This window comes from Coturnix japonica, chromosome Z, assembly GCF_054131305.1.
Source record: "Coturnix japonica strain WE chromosome Z, WE-NBRP24, whole genome shotgun sequence".
Lineage (NCBI taxonomy): Eukaryota > Metazoa > Chordata > Aves > Galliformes > Phasianidae > Coturnix > Coturnix japonica.
This window is the reverse complement of record NC_140702.1, coordinates 52,917,992-52,937,623: the sequence shown is the minus strand read 5'-3', so window position 1 is coordinate 52,937,623 and position 19,632 is coordinate 52,917,992. Positions and strand designations below refer to the sequence as shown.

General features: G+C 38.6%; 1 protein-coding gene across 7 annotated transcripts in view; it reads right to left on the bottom strand.

Annotated features, from left to right (window-relative positions):
* Positions 1-19,632, bottom strand: part of NNT (nicotinamide nucleotide transhydrogenase) — a 44,388-nt gene that overhangs the window by 24,353 nt on the left and 403 nt on the right. For 5 of the 7 annotated variants that reach the window (XR_014939634.1, XM_015848654.3, XM_085529572.1 and 2 more), the window contains exons 2-12: positions 18,965-19,161; positions 12,435-12,664; positions 10,461-10,678; positions 9,977-10,064; positions 9,177-9,265; positions 5,877-6,064; positions 5,124-5,257; positions 3,323-3,514; positions 1,968-2,121; positions 928-1,089; positions 52-162 (exon numbers count right to left, since the gene is read on the bottom strand). Coding sequence is in view for 6 of the 7 variants with exons in the window: in XM_015848654.3 (XP_015704140.2) it covers positions 52-162; positions 928-1,089; positions 1,968-2,121; positions 3,323-3,514; positions 5,124-5,257; positions 5,877-6,064; positions 9,177-9,265; positions 9,977-10,064; positions 10,461-10,678; positions 12,435-12,664; positions 18,965-19,115 (1,717 nt within the window). In the remaining variant the exon portion in view is untranslated. Of the gene's footprint in view, positions 1-51; positions 163-927; positions 1,090-1,967; positions 2,122-3,322; positions 3,515-5,123; positions 5,258-5,876; positions 6,065-9,176; positions 9,266-9,976; positions 10,065-10,460; positions 10,679-12,434; positions 12,665-16,424; positions 19,162-19,397; positions 19,574-19,632 lie in introns of those variants that run through there. The other 2 variants (XM_085529571.1, XM_085529574.1) reach the window with 2 other exon arrangements.

The window sequence follows — 19,632 nt, the reverse complement described above, 5'->3', positions numbered from 1 at the left end:
AGAAACAGAAGAATTACAGAAACACTGTTAAGAAAAGGCTATAATTCATACCTGCAATATTGACTGAAGAGATAAAGGCTGAAAGAACTGCTAGACTCTGTGGAGCATTCTCAGGGAGATAGGATCCTCCCATCAATACCAGCCCACCAACTGCAGTTAGTCCTGTTTAAAAAAGAAAAATCTTTACTGAAATTTACAAGCTTCCTTTCAGCTGTCAGATACCCCTGAACTGAAATTGTAACCCTTATTCTACATACTAGCATTTAAACAAAGACGGCCATAATCTTAAACTAACAATTATCTTGTATTAACAAATATAAATGTATTTCTAAAGAAAATAATCAGCATGTGAATGTAGTTTTGAGGTACAGAGAGAGAAGTGTAGAGTCAATTTCTGAGTAGTGGTTCAATAAACTCGTTTCAAAGGTCAAAGTAGATCAGAGTTGAGGTCTGTCACAAAGATACAGACAGCTTCTCTCCTTATCTGAAATATTTATAATGTCACCAATCTTACAGATCCCTGTTAGAAATTTTCACTCAGCTCTAAAGTACATGTTTTGAGAAGAGGAAATAAAAGAAAAGCAGGAAATAAGAAAGAGAAGTTACTTTCAGTGCAACACTACGGAGATAAAGAAAGAAAAGTATTGCATGAAAGGGGAGATTACAGGACTCCAAGTAAAACAAATAGCTTAAGAATTAAAAGTTTTTTACAACAACAGACAATATTTTTCTTTTGAGAAACCAAATATATACGTATTCTTGGAAACAGTTTATTTCAGTTGTCCTTGCAATTCATGAATGTAATGCAAAGTAGTACTATACTGTTTGGCATTTCAAAAGGCAAATCAACAGATTTCTGTCTGAAGTTCACAAAGGAGCTGTTCCTATTTCAAATAGAGAACAAATAGCTGTATGACTGCTACTTACCTGAGATGGCATTAGTCACTGACATGAGTGGAGAGTGAAGAGCAGGAGTCACACCCCATACTGTATGGTATCCCACTATTCCAGCTAAGCCAAATGTCGTCACCATTTGAGTGAAAGCAGTATTAGGAGAAACAATGCCAAGTCCTAGCATGCTAGCTAGACCTAGAAGAGAAGCACAGTAAAACTTTTCTATAACTTTTGAAAGGTTTCCTACATTTAAACTCTGCACAACAGGTGTCCAGTATTTAGCTAAAAGCAAAATCAAGTTCTGTGCACAGACTTTTTTCAGCACAAGCTGGACTGTCTTTGACAAGATTCCTCAGGTTTCTTCTGAAAGAAAAAGAAATCCATAAACATAACATGGATGTTTGTGTTGTGAATGCAGATGAGGAGACTAGGATAAGGTTCTTCTACCTTAACACTTACTCTTCTCAATCTACTGTTCCACACAAAGATAGTAGTAATCATGCTGAGGGTATTACTACTCATTAGACTTGAAACATGAAGAAGAGAGGTAAAATTTAAGAATACTGAATTCATTAATTACCTTACATAGAACTTCTGATGAGCACAAGATACTAAATCACAGGAACAGCTAATGGCTTGTCAAGACAGTGTCCTACACCCAATACTTCAGTGAAGACTGTAGACATTTAAGACTTACACCATACATTAAAGACTGAAGAAAATAATGATGTTAAGTTTATTCTGCTGCAAAAAAAAATAGATACCATCCCAAGCAAGAGTCCTTCCGAAATTTAACTGTTTTACTGATATTTAAATAAGAAAGCATGCACATGCATGCAGCATGAGTCAGTGCTGTTTGAAGTGTTAATATTTTTTGTTAAGTTTCTAGAATTTTATTTCTCCTCTCAAAAGAGACAATCACATAGCACCAACTTTCCAGTAGGACATACCAGCCAATCAACTGCTCTCTGAGTCAATTATTACATTTAGTGTGTAAGATGATGAGTCACTTAAAAGTATTAGCCAAATCAGGAGTACTCTACAGTGATCCTCCAACTCCAGAAATTGCCTACCTGTTGTGTAAACAGATGCACTAGTCATAGTTTTTCTAAAAGGTGTAACAGTAGCTGCTTTTTCTGCTTCCAGCTCCGCTACAGTCTTCGGCTTTGCAGGGGCTCCTTGGGGAATGTTATTTGGTGGAGGTGCTGGAAAAATCACCTTGCCATCCTGATAACAGACATTTACAGTTAACTCAGACATGCTAGATGCTTTATGGATCGACAAGTCTACCATTCTTAATTGTGTAACTCTGTGAATGCTTAACAACTTAGAGGCATGACACAGAAATATTTTCCATTTTCTACACTAGAAGTTTAGAAAGTAGGAGGAACAGCACATCATGACTAAATTAACCACACATTCTCATATACTTGGTTCATATATTTTTCAACATGCTTTAGTAATAGTGTCCATAGGAGCCAGATGGACACAAAGCATAGGGCTTGAAAGCAGGAACTGAAACAAACAGGGAAAGCTCCTTAAATGGAAAACTCCTCACCAAAATAAAGTGAAGTCTTGAAAACAGCTAATTCTGCTACAGATCAGGACTGTAATCACAGTCCGCCTAGAGCTCAGGAAGGTCTCATACATATGTCTTACATTTCTTCCCATCCTCAGGTCCCCAGAAGAGCAACTATTGAAGCTGTCAAATCTAGAAGTTGTATGCATCCCCTCAATGGTCTGAGAGTTGACATCAACATAAGCCTCTTCTAAAGTGGATATTTATATGCATAGCAAAATCTTGGTAATCTTATCTAGAAAAACTCACCAGAAATGGATAACTCTTACCCACCAAACTGAGCTTAATGTGTTCTGCATAATGTAATTGCACAAGGAGAGCCCATACTAATGCACGCTCAGTTTCTGCTTTAGTATTTCCTACTTGAGTTGAGAGTACCCTGAATATTCTAGTTCCTCCAGGTTTTTGGTTGTGGGGTTTTTTTTTTTCAGGTTTTTCCTGAAGTGTTTTTCTGGTTTTTCTTGTTGGCTTTTTTTTTTTTTTTTAAACTACAAAGTTGCATGAAGAGAATATATGTATTAAAAAAAAAAAAAAAAATGCTTCCTGGTCATGTAGTAACATTACAAAAACGTTCTCAATAATTATGTTTTTAACCACAAGAAAACAACATGCAAATTTAACAGTTTTCCTGTTTTCCAGCAGTAGACTCATAAGGTATCTGCTTAAACAAGAAAAGAAACAAAGAGGTTTCCATTCATAAGAAAGACAAGAAGAATATTCAACTGAATACAAATATAACTGCCTGTGCTGTCCAGCAAACCACCTCTGAGTGCTGCCAGTATGCAGTATCTCTGAATGTACTGCAAGGAAACAGCACACAAGCTAAAACAGGAATTTTTATTTACTTACCTTCATTACTACAGTTCCTCTAATTACATGATCCAGAGTACCATAATCAAACTGATCTTTTGGGTCAAAGTAGAAGTTCTCTTTGTCAGGACTAATAGCCTTTAGGAGTTTGATAATATTATTGGAATACAGAGTACTGGCCTGAGTAGCCATTCTGCTCGGTAAATCTGTGTAGCCAATGTGTGTAACACCCTGAAAGAGATCCAAGCAAACGAATAAGGACTAGTTCAAGCTCTAAAGCAGCAGTACCTCTTCCAACACGGCCTTCTGGAAATATATATCCAGAGTTTCATTTCTTCCACGTTATCTGCAGATCTAACAAAATTAGTTTAAGGAGAGTTACTTACTTACAATTCAATGTGATTAAATCTAACACACTAAACTATATTAGCAACAATTCTTCAAAGAGAGAAGGACATATTGGTAGAAGAGCCTATCTTCTCCCTACTCCTATCATTCTCTGCTTCTTAAATCAACCTATTAACAGATTAATCCTGCCCAGTGCTTGGCATTATCTCAGTCCTTCCTGAAGGCACACACTGGAGGCAATTTTCTGTATAACAGAGCTTTCTTAGAGCTACTGAACTGTACAGGAAGCATGCTTAAGTTTATATTTATGTCAGCGTACACTGTATCCACAATTATACAGGAGAGCAAATTTGAATACACTTGGCTATCAGGCTCTTGAGCTTTTGGAAGACATGGAGAACAGAAGCTAGCATAAATCCCTCATGCTCAAGCAGATACACTTTAAAACACTCCATATGCAACTTACAGCAAAGATCCACACGTACTTCCAGGAACTCTAGCTCCTTGATGCAATGCTCTGCATACTATTTGCAGTTCTGCACTGCTGCCCTTTTCCACAGCTCAGTAGTGCCTCACACTTCCAACTAAAAGCACCCCATATAAATTCTTCATGCAGGTACCTGTTTCTATCCTACACGTTATAAGTTCAGTTTTTAATCAACAACATCAAAAATCATAGAAAATCAAAAGCCGAATACATGTGACTCACCTTATACCCAAACAGGCCTGCACAGGTACAGCACAACAGTAACAGTATTACGCCTTTCTATTACCAAATAACAAACTTGGAAGAGTGCTACTTTAAACCTTAACCCACATTAATATAGGAACCTAGTTGTTACAGATATACTAAACAACAAAAAAGAAAAACATATGAATAGAAAACATGAACTCAGAGGCAAAGAATACTGGACCAAAACAAAAAGAAGTAGTTAATTAAGTCTAGGTAAAAATGGCTTAATTCAATGTTACTTCTAGTTTGGGTAACAAGTGGTTCAGATGCTCTAGGGGAGCATGTATATTCATGCTGGCAAGACTTCCTGAAGCTTAAATTACACTGAGCTAAGCCAGAGACTGCACTGATATAAACACGGGCATAGTCTAAATCTCTTTAGCTGTGCCTGTGACACCAGTTACAACCTCCAGTTGCAGAAGCTGATCAACAAGTCAAAGAAGTTATTGCTACTGCTATCTCTAGGTAGACCACAACGAAGATAACTGACCACACCCTCAGGTAAGCAGAGACAAATCACTGGTCTTGGAAGACTAACACTTCTTCACTTAGTGGCCTAATAAATACTACACAACTGTATTTGTTTCTTTTAAAAATCTTCAAATTATTAAAGAAATAGATGTCTCACAATCAAATGCAAGCATAAAGGACTAACGTCCAAACAGCAAAAGCAGCTACTCACTTTTAGCATATTCTTTATCAAATAGGACAAATGTGAATTCACACAACAGAGAATGCTGTGCACGTGAAAATGCTCACCTTATGAACATACAGTTCTCCAGGCTTTGTTGTCTCAATGTTTCCCCCAGCTTCTGCAGCTAAATCTACAACAACTGAACCTTCTTTCATAGATTCTATCATTTCTTTCTTAAACAAGACAGGAGCTTTTTTACCTGACAAGATGAAAAGTAAATAAATAAATAAATAAATAAATAACACAACTGTTAATTGTAAAGCTCAGGAAGTACAGGAGAACTTGCCATCTCCATAAACTTGAAACAAAAATTTTAATCAGTACCTAGAATGAAATGTCAGAGGATTTGTTACATGAATATTTTGCTCCCAAGCATATAAATACAGTGTACATGGGCAGTGTAACAAAGATGCTGCACAGTCCAATTTTGTCCTCAGTAAACAGACAACATCCAATCCTACAATTCAAGTCAGAGGGTGGAGAGGGAGGGGAGGAAATAACACATCATAAGTTATTAAAAGACTGACATTACACAATGTAGAGCACTGAAACCTAAGCACTGTCTCATTGCATTTTAATCATGAAGGACACTGCTGCTTCAATTGTACTCGTTTCACTGCACAGAAATAGGTGTAATGTAGTAAACAAGAGAATTTTATCTCCTTATATTATTACTGTCTACTCCTTATTCATAAGAAAACATGATGGTATTGAGACAAAGACTGACAGTTTGTGGGGAAAAGATAGCTTCTTTAAACACGGGGATTTATCAGAGAAAAGGTACATGTTAACACAGAGGATATATAGCATTTCCATACCTGGAATAAGTGCTGTAGTGATGATAATATCAACATCTTGGCACTGCTTGGCAAAGAGTTTCATTTCAGCTTCAATAAACTCTTTGGACATTTCCTTCGCATAACCACCCTGACCCTCTCCAGACTCCTTTATGTCTACCTCCAAGGGCTCAGCACCAAGAGACTTAAACTGTTCCAGAGCTGCAGCTCTAAAATGAAAAAATTGAGAGAGAATAGGAAAAAAATATATTACATAAAGATGTAAATCCCTTTTAGAAGTAGCACAATCCACCATGACCTGTTTTGTAGTAGTGTTCAGACGAGAAATCTAAAGTTTATTCCAAGTCATTTGCACCAGTAAATTTAGATCCCTAATGACAACTCTTGGATGAGGAATGAAGGCAGTCTTACAGGCAGGCTTTCTGCACTACCAGCGGAGTTATCCAAAAATAGAATCAGAGCTGGGAACTGAAGTGTTGACTGCATCTGCTCACTCATTTCTCTTGCCTCAACTATACTGGCCCATAACCCAAAGTTAGATGTGTTAAATAGGTGACATATATTCCACAGCTCGTGACTCTGCATTTAATCTATGAAGTGGGGAATACCAGAAAGTCTGGTTTTCGCAGACGGAATTATTTTTAACATTTATCCTGTAAAGCCTGTAACTTATATTACATTACACGATATCACAACAAATAATAAGGAAGTTCCAGTGTAGATCACAAACATCATTTTTTACCAAGCTAAAAGTATATAAAATGCTTAAAAAGAGAGTAAAACAATTTCTGTAATATTTTAAATACATTTTGATTCTACTTTTAAAGAAAAACCTTCCAGTTTTCAATGCATGGAGATCTTCCATCAAACTGAAGTGAAACACTTTCATAGTGTGCCTCAGAAATTTGGATACGTTCATGTGGGGTCTAAAAACATTTTCGTGTAAGATATAGGTAAGTAGCACCAGATATCACTTCCACATAAAAACAAGCACAAGTAAGTAATTTCAACACAGATACAGTATTAAGCACATCTAATTTCAATATAAGAAGGTCACTCAGACAGAAAAAAAAGAAGTTTAATCACATTTGCATTTCCTGTATCAGTAAGACCAAAAATGTTTGTGGCCTGTAATTTTCCCAGTCTTATGCTCTAAAAATGACCCTGGGATAAGGTAGTAGTTTGGAACACAAAGAAGAGATTCCCTAACAAAGACATAACTAAAACAGCTTCAACTGCACATTCTGTCCTTGCATCTTGAGTTTCATTCAAGAAAAAAAAAAAATTGGTCCCAAAAGCCAACACAATCCTGGGCAGTATCAAAAGAGGAGTGTCCAGCAGGGAAAGAGAGTTGGTAGCCCCCTTCTGCAGGTAGTGAGGCATTATCTCCAGGACTGGGGCTCCCAGCATGAGAAAGATAAGGAGTTCTTGGAGTGGGTTTGGAGAACGCCACAAAGATGACTGGAGTGCTGCAGCACCTCCCCCATAACAAGACCTTGAGGAAGATGGGCTTGTTCAGCCTAGAGAAGAGGCAGTTTCAAGGAGACCTTGCTGCAGCCTTGTAGTACTCAAAGAGAACTAATAAATAGGGAGGAGGCAGATTTTTTTATGCTGTCTGATAATGATAGAAAAAAAGAGGAATATTTTTAAACTAAGAGGAGATTTAGGTTAGATATTAGGAGAAATATTCGGAGGGTGGTGAGACATTGGAACAAGCTGCCCAGAAAGGCTGCAAATGTCCCATTCCTTGCAGTGTTCAAGGCTAGGTTGGATGGGGCCCTGAGCAGTCTAATGTAGTGGGTGGCAACCCTACCCATAGCAGTGGGTGGAACTAAATTCCCCTCCATACAAGCAATTCCATGATTCTAAGATTCTACAAAATAATTTGACCTCCTCCTTCCCTTCAGCAAAGCTTATCTCAAAATGATTACTACAGGTCCTCTCTGGGGTGAGAATAGTAGAAGTGAATGACAGCACACAGCTATCAACATTTACTAAAGCAAGCTACTGATGGTAGTATGCAGATTCTTTCTTTATTCTTCCCCATCCTCCCAAGAACAAAGAAGTGAAATAAAGAAGTGGACAACAGCACTGCCCTTTCTGTTTTCAGAAAGCAACAACTTCTGATTCATAAGTTTCTGAATGATTTAATAAAATCTTTGAACATTTTGCTCTTTGGGGCATAAAAAGATTAAGAAACGGTGTAGGAATAAAAAAATGCTAGGAAAGCATTTTTTGCTTTGTCCCCCAAGGGTCTGTCTTGGGACCGGTGCTCTTTAACATCTTTATTAATGACATCAATGAGGGAATTGAGTGCACCCTCAGTAAGTTTGCTGATGACACCAAGCTGAGAGGTGCTCAGTGGTCAATACAGTGGAAGGAAGGGATGCCATTCAGAGGGACCTCGACAGGCTGGAAAGCTGGGCTCAGGTGAACCTAATGAGGTTCAGCATGGCAAAGTGCAAGGTTTTGCACTAGGGCCAGAAGAACCCCAGGCACCTGTACAGGCTGGGAGGAGTGGTCCTTGAGAGCAGCTCAGCAGAGAAGGACCTGGGGGTACTGATGGATGAGAGACTTAACATGAGCCAGCAGTGCGCTCTGGGAGCCCAGAAAGCAAATGGGATCCTGGGCTCCATCAGGAGAGGAGTAGTCAGCAGGGATAGGGAGGTGATTGTCCCTCTCTACTCTGCTCTTGTGAGGCCCCATCTGGAGTACTGTGTCCAGGTGTGGAGCCCTCAGTACAAGAAAGACATGGAGATTTTGGAAAGGGTCCAGAGGAGGGCCATGAAGATGATGAGGGGGCTGGAGCACCTCCCCCATGAGGACAGGCTGAGGGAGTTGGGCTTGTTCAGCCTGGAGAAGAGAAGGTTGAGGGGTGACCTCATTGCAGCCTTTCAATACCTGAAGGGAACCTACACCCAGTAAATTCTTCGAAAGGGCTGACAGTAGCAGGACTAGGGGAAATGGACGCAAGTTGAAGGAGGGAAGATTTAGGTTGGATGTTAGGGGGAAGTTCTTTACTAAGAGAGTGGTTAGGCCCTGGAACAGGCTGCCCAGTGAGGTTGTGGATGCCCCGACCTTGGAGGTGTTCAAGACCAGGTTGGACGGGGCCCTGGGCAACCTGATCTAGTAAAGGTGTATGTTTGGTGGCCCTGCTAGGCAGGGGGGTTGGAACTACATGATCCTTGAGGTCCCTTCCAACCCAGGTCATTCTGTGATTCTGTGAAAGGAATTGTGATTCAACTAAGAACAATCTAATAGTACTTCAAAATACCTTAACAGAATAATTTTAGATTACTATTACTTTTCTCACACACCCACCTAGTATCAAAACCGCGAACAACTGCACCCATTGATTTAGCTGCTCCTGCAGAAGCCAATCCAGCAACTCCTCCTCCAATGATCAAGACCTAGAATGACAATATCATCCAGATTAAAGCATAAACTAGAAGTAGAGCTGGTTAGAAAAACAGCAACGTCATGCCACTTTCACAACAGCAGATAAACCCCATTACACACAGTCATTTCAAGGATTTACCTTAGGACATAGAACCCAGAATTGCTTCAGTAAAGTTGCCCTGTAAATGTAACAGTTTAAAAGATTTAACTCCTAGCTTCATTTATCTGGGAGCCAACTCACTTGTCGCTAATATTTCACATAACTAGCTCCAGGTTTCCCCTCACTTCTCCCCCCCTTTCTTTTTTAATTTTTTAATTTTTTAATTTCATGTCTCTCCATCCCACAGTCTAGCTGCAATTCCAATGAAATTGGAATTGAAGCAAAGACCTCAGCACATCAAAAATGCCAACATCTCTGATTTCTCCTAACAGCTTCCTTGCCTTTCCCAGTCTGTTAAAAAACAAAACACGTACATCTAGTCTGAAGTTTAAGCAAACATGAATAAAATTTGAATTATTCTATTCTTTACCCTCAAAAAAAAAGCAGAAGGAAAAAACACCACTATAATCAGTCAACAAAAACCCATACTGAAATAGTAACACAGCTTTCTGAAGTTTCTACAGTTAGTCTCAAAGCAAGAAAAAAGCCTTTCACAGTTTTCAACAGTGGTTAACTGCATTCACAAACTTGCTTATTAGTCTGGTACAGCATCTGCACATACCTTAGCTGGAGGAACTTTACCAGCAGCTGTGATCTGACCCGTGAAAAACCGACCAAAGTGATTTGCTGCCAATACAACAGCCTTGTAACTGTTGAATAAGGAACAACACGTTTCAATATTTTTTCAGGCTAACCACAATTCCATTCACAACAGCCATCAAAAGGACACACATTTGCCTACAGCATGCACAGAATAAAGAAAGTTTACTACTTTGCAGAAAGCTCACTTCAGCAAGCAAGCACACATTCAGAAAAAAGATAATCTAACTCTTCAGATATATATGGCTTAGGGCAAAGTGCTCAACCTTTCTATTTCTTTCACCACATCTGTTTTTATAGCCGTCCTGGAATGGGTGACTGGATACCAAGTTAACATCAGTAGAGTTACCTGAAAATACACATCATTCTGCAATTATGTCTTCTATTAACAACAGTAACAACCCCCACACCCCCCCAGGAAAAAAAAAAATATATACTTTTCATACCCAGCAATATTTGCCATGGAGCTAAGTGCATCATATCCCTGAGCAATGGTGACCCGTGGAACTTGATCCATAGCCAAGACAGTAGTTCTTTTTTCTGCAAGTTTCTTCAGGAGGTCTGGGTTTTGTGCTGGGTAGATAAAACTAATCAGTGTAGGTGCTGTCTTAAAAAGGTCTGCCTCATGTACACCTAAGGCTGGATTATGCATAGGAGCCCTCACCTGAAAAAAAAGAGAAGTTTCCAAATTAATCAGTGGAAACAAATCAGCGCACAATTCATTTCCTTTCTCCTAGCTTGCAGTTTGTTCATTCCTATCCACAGTGTACACAAGGAAGTATATCAAAGGCTGTTTACACAACTAATCAGAGTAACCGTACTTATTAGCTGCAGTACATTTAGTGGGAACATGAGAATTCAATTAGGTTTAACAAGGCAATCCTAGATATTAGTAACAACTGGAAAAACTCATTGAGAGCAGCATTGCAGAGAAGGACTTGCAGGTCCTACCAGACTAATAGCTGGACATGAACAAGCAATGTGCTCTTGAAGGCCTGGATACAGTAGGCCTTCTGGGCTGCATCAAAATAGAGGTGTGCAGCAGGGAGAGAAAAGCGATTGCCCCCCTCCTTGTGAGGCTCCATCTGGAGTATGGCATCCAAGTCTCTGGCCCACAGTACAGGAAAGATGCTGAGTAGCTGAAGTGGGTCTAGAGGAGAGCCACAAAGGGGATCAAAGGGCTGGAACGCTTCTCCTATAAAGACAGGTTGATGGAGCTGGGCATGTTTAGCTTGGAGATGAGAAGGCTCCAGGGTGATCTCACTGCAGCCTCCCAGCACTTGAGGGGAGCTTACGAGCAGGAAAGAGGCTGGTTTTTCACACAGTCTGATAGTAATCAGACAGTGGAGAATGGCTACAACTAAAAGAGCGGATATTTAGGTTAGATGTTAGGAAGACATTTTTTACTCAAAGCTGTGTGTGCCCCATGTCTGGTGCTGAGCCCTGGGCAACCTGATCTGGTAGGTGGCAGCCCTGACGATGGCAGGGGCTTGGAACTTGATGACTTTTATGGTCCCCCCCCAGCCTAAGCCATTCTATGATTCTATGACTTTTTAGAATTAACTCCAGGCAAATGAGTAATAGAGCAATAATAGTCAGCACACACTTCCTAAAACCACTGCACCCATTGCTTATAACCAGCAATTACAGTCAGCTGTTATAAAAAAACAGCCAATTTCAAACAAAATGTCTAAACATACGTTTTAATTAAGCTCAGCTGGCAATGTGTTATCACAAACAGAATTTTAAGCATGAAATCCAGCAGATAACCACCTTGATTTGTTTATGTTTGATTACCACTTATTACATTTAATTTACCTCTTTTCTTTTTAAACAAATCTACTTAAGAGTTGGTCACAAACTCTGAAAAACACTGCATTAATTCCTAACAGTACAACTTCAGATACAACTTTAAAGGAAGCCTCAGTGTGATTAAGATCTATTTTTCCTCTCAGGACCCTGCAAAACCTAACACATCTGAAGCGCCTTTTAGCAGTCTTCCCTGACACTCTAGTTAGAAATACTTCTAAAATACACTGTTTCTGAGCAATTGTTGGATTTGCTACACTTGAATCTTCAAAATTCCAAGCAACTGCCTTTGAAAAGTAACCTGGGATTGTATGTTGCTAATTTTAGAGCTGAAGTATCTTAAAAAGCATGGATCTTGTCTGATTAGTGCCTTGAATTAGTCAACCTTTCTCTATAAAACACAAATCCCCCAAGTTAAAACTTGGTAAGAAATTTCTCAATGCTGCTGTTGACCATTTTGGTACTCTAACTTTACACGTGAGTGACAGACGCAGAATTAAATTAGAACTTAGAGCTTATATACTGAGGCCTCAGCTCTCAGAAGACCATTTAAAAGTTTCACCTGTGAGTTTCACAAAAAGAATGCAAGAAATGTATAACAAAGCACTTACTTTTACAATGACATCAGAAGCCAAGACTTCCTTGGTCCCCTGGATTTTTGCTCCAGCTTCTCTGTAATGATCATCTGAAAATTTGGAGGCTTCTCCAGCACCAGATTCCACCACAACATTGAACCCCTGCTTAATCAAGGCTTGAACTCCAGCCGGTGATAGAGCCACTCTCTTCTCATTCTCAAAAATTTCCTTGGGTACACCTACAGTCAGCTGTTTATAAGGGACTCCTTTAAGAGTGGACAGAATAAGATAATATTAGTTGAACAGAAGATAACTGAATTGCTATTAATGGCATTCTTCAGTGCTGTAACAAAACATGCAGACACATTAAATTTAGTCCATCACCTCAGGGATGGCAAAAGAGAATTACTGTTTTCTAACAGTGCTATTTGCATTTCCTCAAATAACACCGACCTTCTAGACATCCTTTTTACTTCAGGTACCAGAAAGTGCAATCCACCCAGTGCTAACAACAGTTTTCTGTGGTTCAAAACCACCAGACTTCATACAATTCTACAATTACAAAACATAGGGGCTTCTGGTGATAACTCCTTCTTACTGGGCTAGGACAAAGTTACTAGAGAGGGTTTTAGAGGGATTTTAACTTCACCATGAAGAAGTAAACAAGTGAGTTTAAGCAGCTGAAATGCATTCTAATTGAACTTTTTTTAACCATATACCAAAACAATCTTTCAGTTGTCCTATGTCGTTATTTATGACTGTGACAAACATACCACAAAAGATAACTGAAAGGCTGATGTACAACTCTAAAAGCTGCTAAAGAATATTAAAAACGTGAATTTAGCAGTAGATGAAGAACCACGGAATAACAGCCAACTGGTTTGTTCAGTTAGACTTCTCTTCAACGGTACCTCCTTGTTTAAAGCTCTTGCAAGTTTTACTAAACATGATCAGAAAACTGCAGAAGCTTCAACTTGTTGCTTTTAGCTTAAGGTTTCAAATTGCAAACATCTAACTTCGTTCATGAACAACCTGTACTCTCCCGCCTGACAGTTAAACTCTTCAGATCCCTATCAGTGGTTTAAATACGCTATTTAAAAATACAGACTCAAGCAGGATAATCAGATATCACGCTGCCTCATGCTTGTATTACACAAGAGAGTATGCACCCATGTCCTGTTATGTAACAGCTTTCACCAATATCTCTGCAGAACTCAAATCTCAATTCTGAGATTCATACCGAAGAAGCCCACAGTGTGTATGTATTAATGAAAAGTAGCTCTAGCAACCCAAGCAGGCACTCATACTAGAAGTCAAACATACAAGACTCTAGTTACAAATATGCTTTTAAATTGGCCACCAATATTCTCTGAATGCTATCACATCAATTGTACCAGACTGGTAACATGTTGCACATTTTAGTAGAGCCTGCCTTTTACTTTTTTGTTTGAGTCAGAGACAAGTAAAACAAAATCAAAACCACTTCATTCTATGATAACACTGAAGAAATTAATTATTTTGATGTCTCTGATTCTAAATCTATCAATGAAATATAACTAAGACTGCAAAGTGCTTGAAGTTTAATCTAAAAGTTTCTGTTGTTAAAAATTCTCACGATAGTATCAATTTGTAACATTCTGAAAATACTGAGTTATCAAAGGTTTTAGCAATTACCTGTAATTCTCATCCATTAGAAAAAAAAAAAAAAACTAAAAACATAAGCAGTAAGACTACACCACAGAAGATTAACCATACAACAACCCGCTTTACTTCCTATTCTTTTTTCTTCTTTTTTTTTTTTTAAACTTTATTTTCCTCTTTAATTTAAACTAATAAAATGGTAAATATTTTGATGACAGGTATTTTGATATTTATTATATTACTTACCTGTATTATAGTGAGAACAATTATTTAAATTACAAGGGAAATCAAATGGAAAGAATAAGCTTTAAAGGAACTTAAGTGTGAGAATACACATTGCTACAGCAATGTTTGGCAAAGATGTCAGCATAGACATCGGAACATCACAGTGTAGCAAGGGGCATCCCAGGCACTGCCTCACCAGCCACCTGAACGCTACACCGCTGCCATCATTCATACAAATTACTCTTGTCATCCTAAGAGAACTTATCCCTCATCTCTTCTCCTCAGTACTCAACAATTAAAGCCCCACTTATGACTTTCACTACACTGTCTCAATGAAAGTGAGCTCCCTTCTTTTAAAAGCAGAAACAGAACTGAAAAAACTTAAAGTTGTTAAAGTAACAGCAATAAATCATAATTTCAGAAAAGAAATAGCTCCAGGACAGAAGGCAAAAAGTTTTTCAATAAGCACTGAGAAAAATCTAAACTAAAATGCTACCTTCCCTTTCGCCCTTTTTTAAAGTTTTGCAGTGAACAAATATACATGGAGAATGAAATAAAGAGCAGCACACAGAGAACAGAAGGATGGTTGTAAATTTAAAGTCACACAAACATTTAATGAAAGCTGATCCCTTTCTCAGAAATGTGTATATATATTTCTTAGCTGCTAAGGCGAATGAGAACTGATACTTACATTCTATTTTTATCCACTTGTTTTTGTGTGGAATAGCAGAGCAGAATAGCAAATGGCTCAGAAGGATGGTACAAAAATACATACTAAGTGCCAAACATGTTTCCCCATTTCCTTCTTTCACATTAGGATGTGTTGTGTCCAATAGACACAGGTAAAGATTTTTCCACAGAGAAAATATCTGCACCCTTTCCACTAAACAGAACCAGCACAGACCAGCACTGAGGACTATATCCTCCTCCAGTTCCTTCAGATATAAACACTCAATAAGTGTCGTTCTTTTGTTCCCTTTTCTACTCTGTCTCACTACCAAATATCTAGCAACCAGAACCCAAGTGAAAAATGAACAAAACAAATGACACTTTGCTTTATCATGAGAGGGAATAGGTCGTTTTTCAAACAGATTCTTCTTGATCTACTACATCACTGAACATCAAAAAGGAACAGATGTCTGCAACTGCAAAGTAAAGATCTGTGTTAAAACTTCAGGTAAGGATATGATGAATAAAATATTTGAAGGAACCTCAACTATCAATACAGAACACAGATTTGTTTTGTTGAATGTATAACTTTCATTTAAGTCATTAGATCCAAACACCTGAAATCTGCAATTATAAACTTAGGAACTTGACTTAATTTTCACCTCTAGAAATCAGATCTGTTATCTTTGTCAGGGGCTTAAATCTGAATGAATGAAGCTTCCTTGTTTCCAGGCCTCCACATGAGACAACCTTTTTAAGAACCACTTTGAATACGTTTTAGTAACTTACTACCTTATGACATCCTTAACATTTCCCAAAAACAAATGGAGTTACACATTCCTTGACCAATTTTTGAGTTTTATGAAAATTATGGATGTGTTCTTAACTGAGTAAGAGATGCACAGTAATTTTTTAGATATTGAGAATCTGCACAGAAAGGATTTTGCCAGTTTCAAAAGCAGAATCATTAACTTTCATTGGCCTTAGAGTCTTAGTATCCCACACATGTATCAGAAAGAAAATTAACAAGAATACTGTAATTTTAAATAAGTCACTCTTATTACTATGCCTTCTTACCCCCTCAATATAATCTCCATTGAATAAAGAGGAGAGACACAAGGCACAGATTCAGACTTTGAGTAAATAAAATCTAGATCTCCAAGCTTCAGAAAACAAACAATTATAAAGAATTACAAAAGAATCTTCTCCACTTACAGTCCATATCCAAATCAAGTGTTATAAGAAGATACTAAATAAAGCTATCGAGAAAGGTCAGAATATTTTTCTGAGGAAAAGTAAATTATTTTTTTTTTAATCTTCATAAAGTAATTTCAGGAAGTAGCATGTAAGAAAACAGAATCAACAAACACCAGAGACTGACCCAGAGAAAAAGGAGAAATAAGCTACGTTTTCTGAGATAGGAAAATGGGATATGAAACCTGCCTAATCGCTAAGTTTACTCCCCCATCAGCTTTAAATAAACCATCTCACCTGTTCTGAAGATGAGGACAAATTCCGAAGAACAGCAATATGATGTAGGCAAAAAAAAAGAAGAATGATACAGAAGATTAAACAAACACTTACGCCCTGTTCTTACACAAGTATCCAGATATTTTTTAAAATGTTATGAGAATGTATGTGGCATACGAATAATGTGCACCTTATCTATAGAATTAATAATGAACTGATGTGGGTTAAAAAGATATGCAAGATTTAGGAAAAAATAGAAAATTTTAAGAAGGAAACATCAAAATAGAAAGGCTGTCAATAATCCCAGGATAGACAGGGTGGTGAAAGTCACAGATTTGTGAATAAACCAATCTGGAAATACAAGAAATCTCAGAGCCAAGTACTCCATAAGCACCTATTACCAGGGTTTGGAAAAGTTCTGCATCTGTTTCTGAAGCATCTGATGCTGGCAACTGGAATACTTGCTTACTCCTGTATTAAAATTCCTATGATCCAAGAAAGAAAGAAAATAGCAGCAAAGTAAATAACAATATGAGACACATCCATTCTCCAAATTTTCTATTCAACCTCTTCATTCCACAGGCAGACATAACTCCTGTACATAAGATATCCAGAACAAAATGAAAGCATATCTGAGAAACTGGAATGAATAGCTACTGGCTCAGTAACAATTACAGTGTGCTGTTCTTTTACAAGAAGTTATTCTACTTAATATTCCAGCAATTCTCCCCAAGTGTCAGTTTAAGCAAACATAATTTATAAAACTAAGAAAAAAAGATGCAGTTACTTCATTTGCTATTGAAGTTTGTTTTAAAAGCACACAGAAGTTTACACAGGCTACATAACTGCTGGTCATTTGTCATTCAATTACTGTTCTATCCTTGATTTGCCCTTTACTGAATGACAAATCTCATGTTACCAAAATGAAACATAAGGACAGCTCAATTATCAACCAGAAGACTTACCAACCCTCATAATTCTCAGCACTAAACAACTGTGTTGATATATTATAAGTAGTACTCAACAAAGGCTTCCAAAAGAGGTCAAAAATGACAGCACTGAGTGTTTAAACATATTACAGCATTAAGATCTGTCTCTCTCCATTTTATGAAATCAATTCCTAAAACAAAAGAAAAACCCATAGACACACTCAAAAAACTGAAGAGACCTTTCAGTTACATGATCAAATACGTGACCAAAGTCATCACAGAACAAGAGCTCTTACCTGGGACATTTGAGAAAGAACTTTGAACCTCATTCCCCACAACCCAGATTAATATGCTCAACCAAAGTACAGCTTACAATGTTAAGATGGACAGACCACTGTCACATTTAAATACTGAATTCAGGGGGAAAATAAAATAAAAAATAGAGAATCAAAAATTAACAGGATATAAGCCTATGTTCTGATCAGTTTTGACAGATTTTGGATTGCAGCACTGTCAGTCAGAGGAAAAAATAAATTACAACACAAATTTAATAAAAAGACACATGATGCCAATTATCAGGAGTTGTCAGAATAAACAAACAATAATCTTCTCTCAATATATTTTTTTGGAAGCCCCAAGCACCATGTAACTGGTTTGAAAGGACCCCAAAACAAAACACCCACTGTCAGAATTGGCAGAAATCTGAGTTCTATGGTGTGTTCTTACAGCCTGCGCTGTCAAACCAGACAGATCTCTACTTATCTACGCCTCCAGAAGACCTGCTAATGTGGCACCTATGGTGCACTGTGTGCACAACCAGCCTAACTCTATACTTTATCTGTCTCAGACTGAGCACGCTAGTCTAGAACTGAAGCACAGCCTGGTCTCTATTTTCTTTCAGGGACACGTGACCTATGTGAGTTAATGGTCAAAAATATAATTAAAGCAGCTTTACATAACCTCCAGTCTTCTACCTGTCAGAGTACACACAGTGTAGGCTGAGGATGAAAAGAAAAAAAAAAAAAGAAAAAAGAAAAGAAAAGAAATAAAAGGATTTTCATACACCAGGATCACATCAAAAACTAGAACCAAGGACTCTCACATTTTACCCCCTATTTAGTCTACTTAAACATACCAACAAACCCTAACCATAAAGATGTAGACCAGAAATTCCTCAGGGCGCTGCAACACAAAGCAGTTTCGTGAAAAAATGGTCATGTTCTTTCTTAAGACATTATATCTACGTCTGCATGTGGCTATGCTTCCAGATGCTCCCTTTGTGGGGGATGTATTTCCCCCTACATTCACACAAAGAGCCACACTACCAAATCTCACAGGGAACTCAGGCGCATAATAAAGAAATATGTTTGTTTAAATGTTTCTCTCTAAGTGCCAGCAGAAGTTCTGACCACCTACCTCTGATGAGTATTTGGATCCAGAGCATTCACAATAAAGACAAGCACCTCTGAAATAAAGCCTTGTAAACTAGCATAAAATTGAACTGCCAACCATTGGCATGACTTAAGGGCTTCCTTTTTAAGATTTTTCTGTTCTAACATATCTGAAAGAAAAAAATCAAGCTCCTCCAGATTTTAAGACAAGGGATTACTTGCAACAGCCAAATTGATTTACCTGGCTTCGGTGCTGCCTGCGACCAGAGTGCCTGGTGGGTTCCAAACATTCTCAAACATGGCATCTTTGTGGAGTGCACCTTGGGTGGCAGCACAGCACCCAGTGTGGGCACGGGGCACCCACTGACAGCAATGCGCAGAAGGCTCGCCATGTTGATCGACCTCCGAGCTGACTCCTTGCCACGTATGGAATCCCTGCTGCACACGTGGAAACAAAGCAACAGTTAATCATGACAAGAGACAGAAGGTATGTAAACTCAGAGGCTGAAGTTTGACTGACTGCAGCTCGCCATAAAGCAGTCATTTTTCCTCTACCTTTCCTTAACAACTGGAACACAAAATCCACTTTTCCGCAGTGAGGTAACAGAGTAAAACAGAGGGGAAGAGAGAGCGAGTAAAACTACCACACTAAACAAGGACAGGACAGAGCTGACCTTGCAGGCTGACCTACACGTTGGCACACTACGCTCGCGTTCTCTTCAGACCATGCTGTAAACAAGGAGCTCGTGGGACCAAACTGGGCCCCCCGCCTGAACCCACGCAGGGCCACAGCTGGGACGGGCGCGGCCACGGGACCCGGACAGGGCCGGGAACGGCGGTTCGCTCCCAGCCGCACGGCCCGGCGCTAAGAACGCAGCGCAGCACCATCCCGCCGCCCAGCAGCACCAT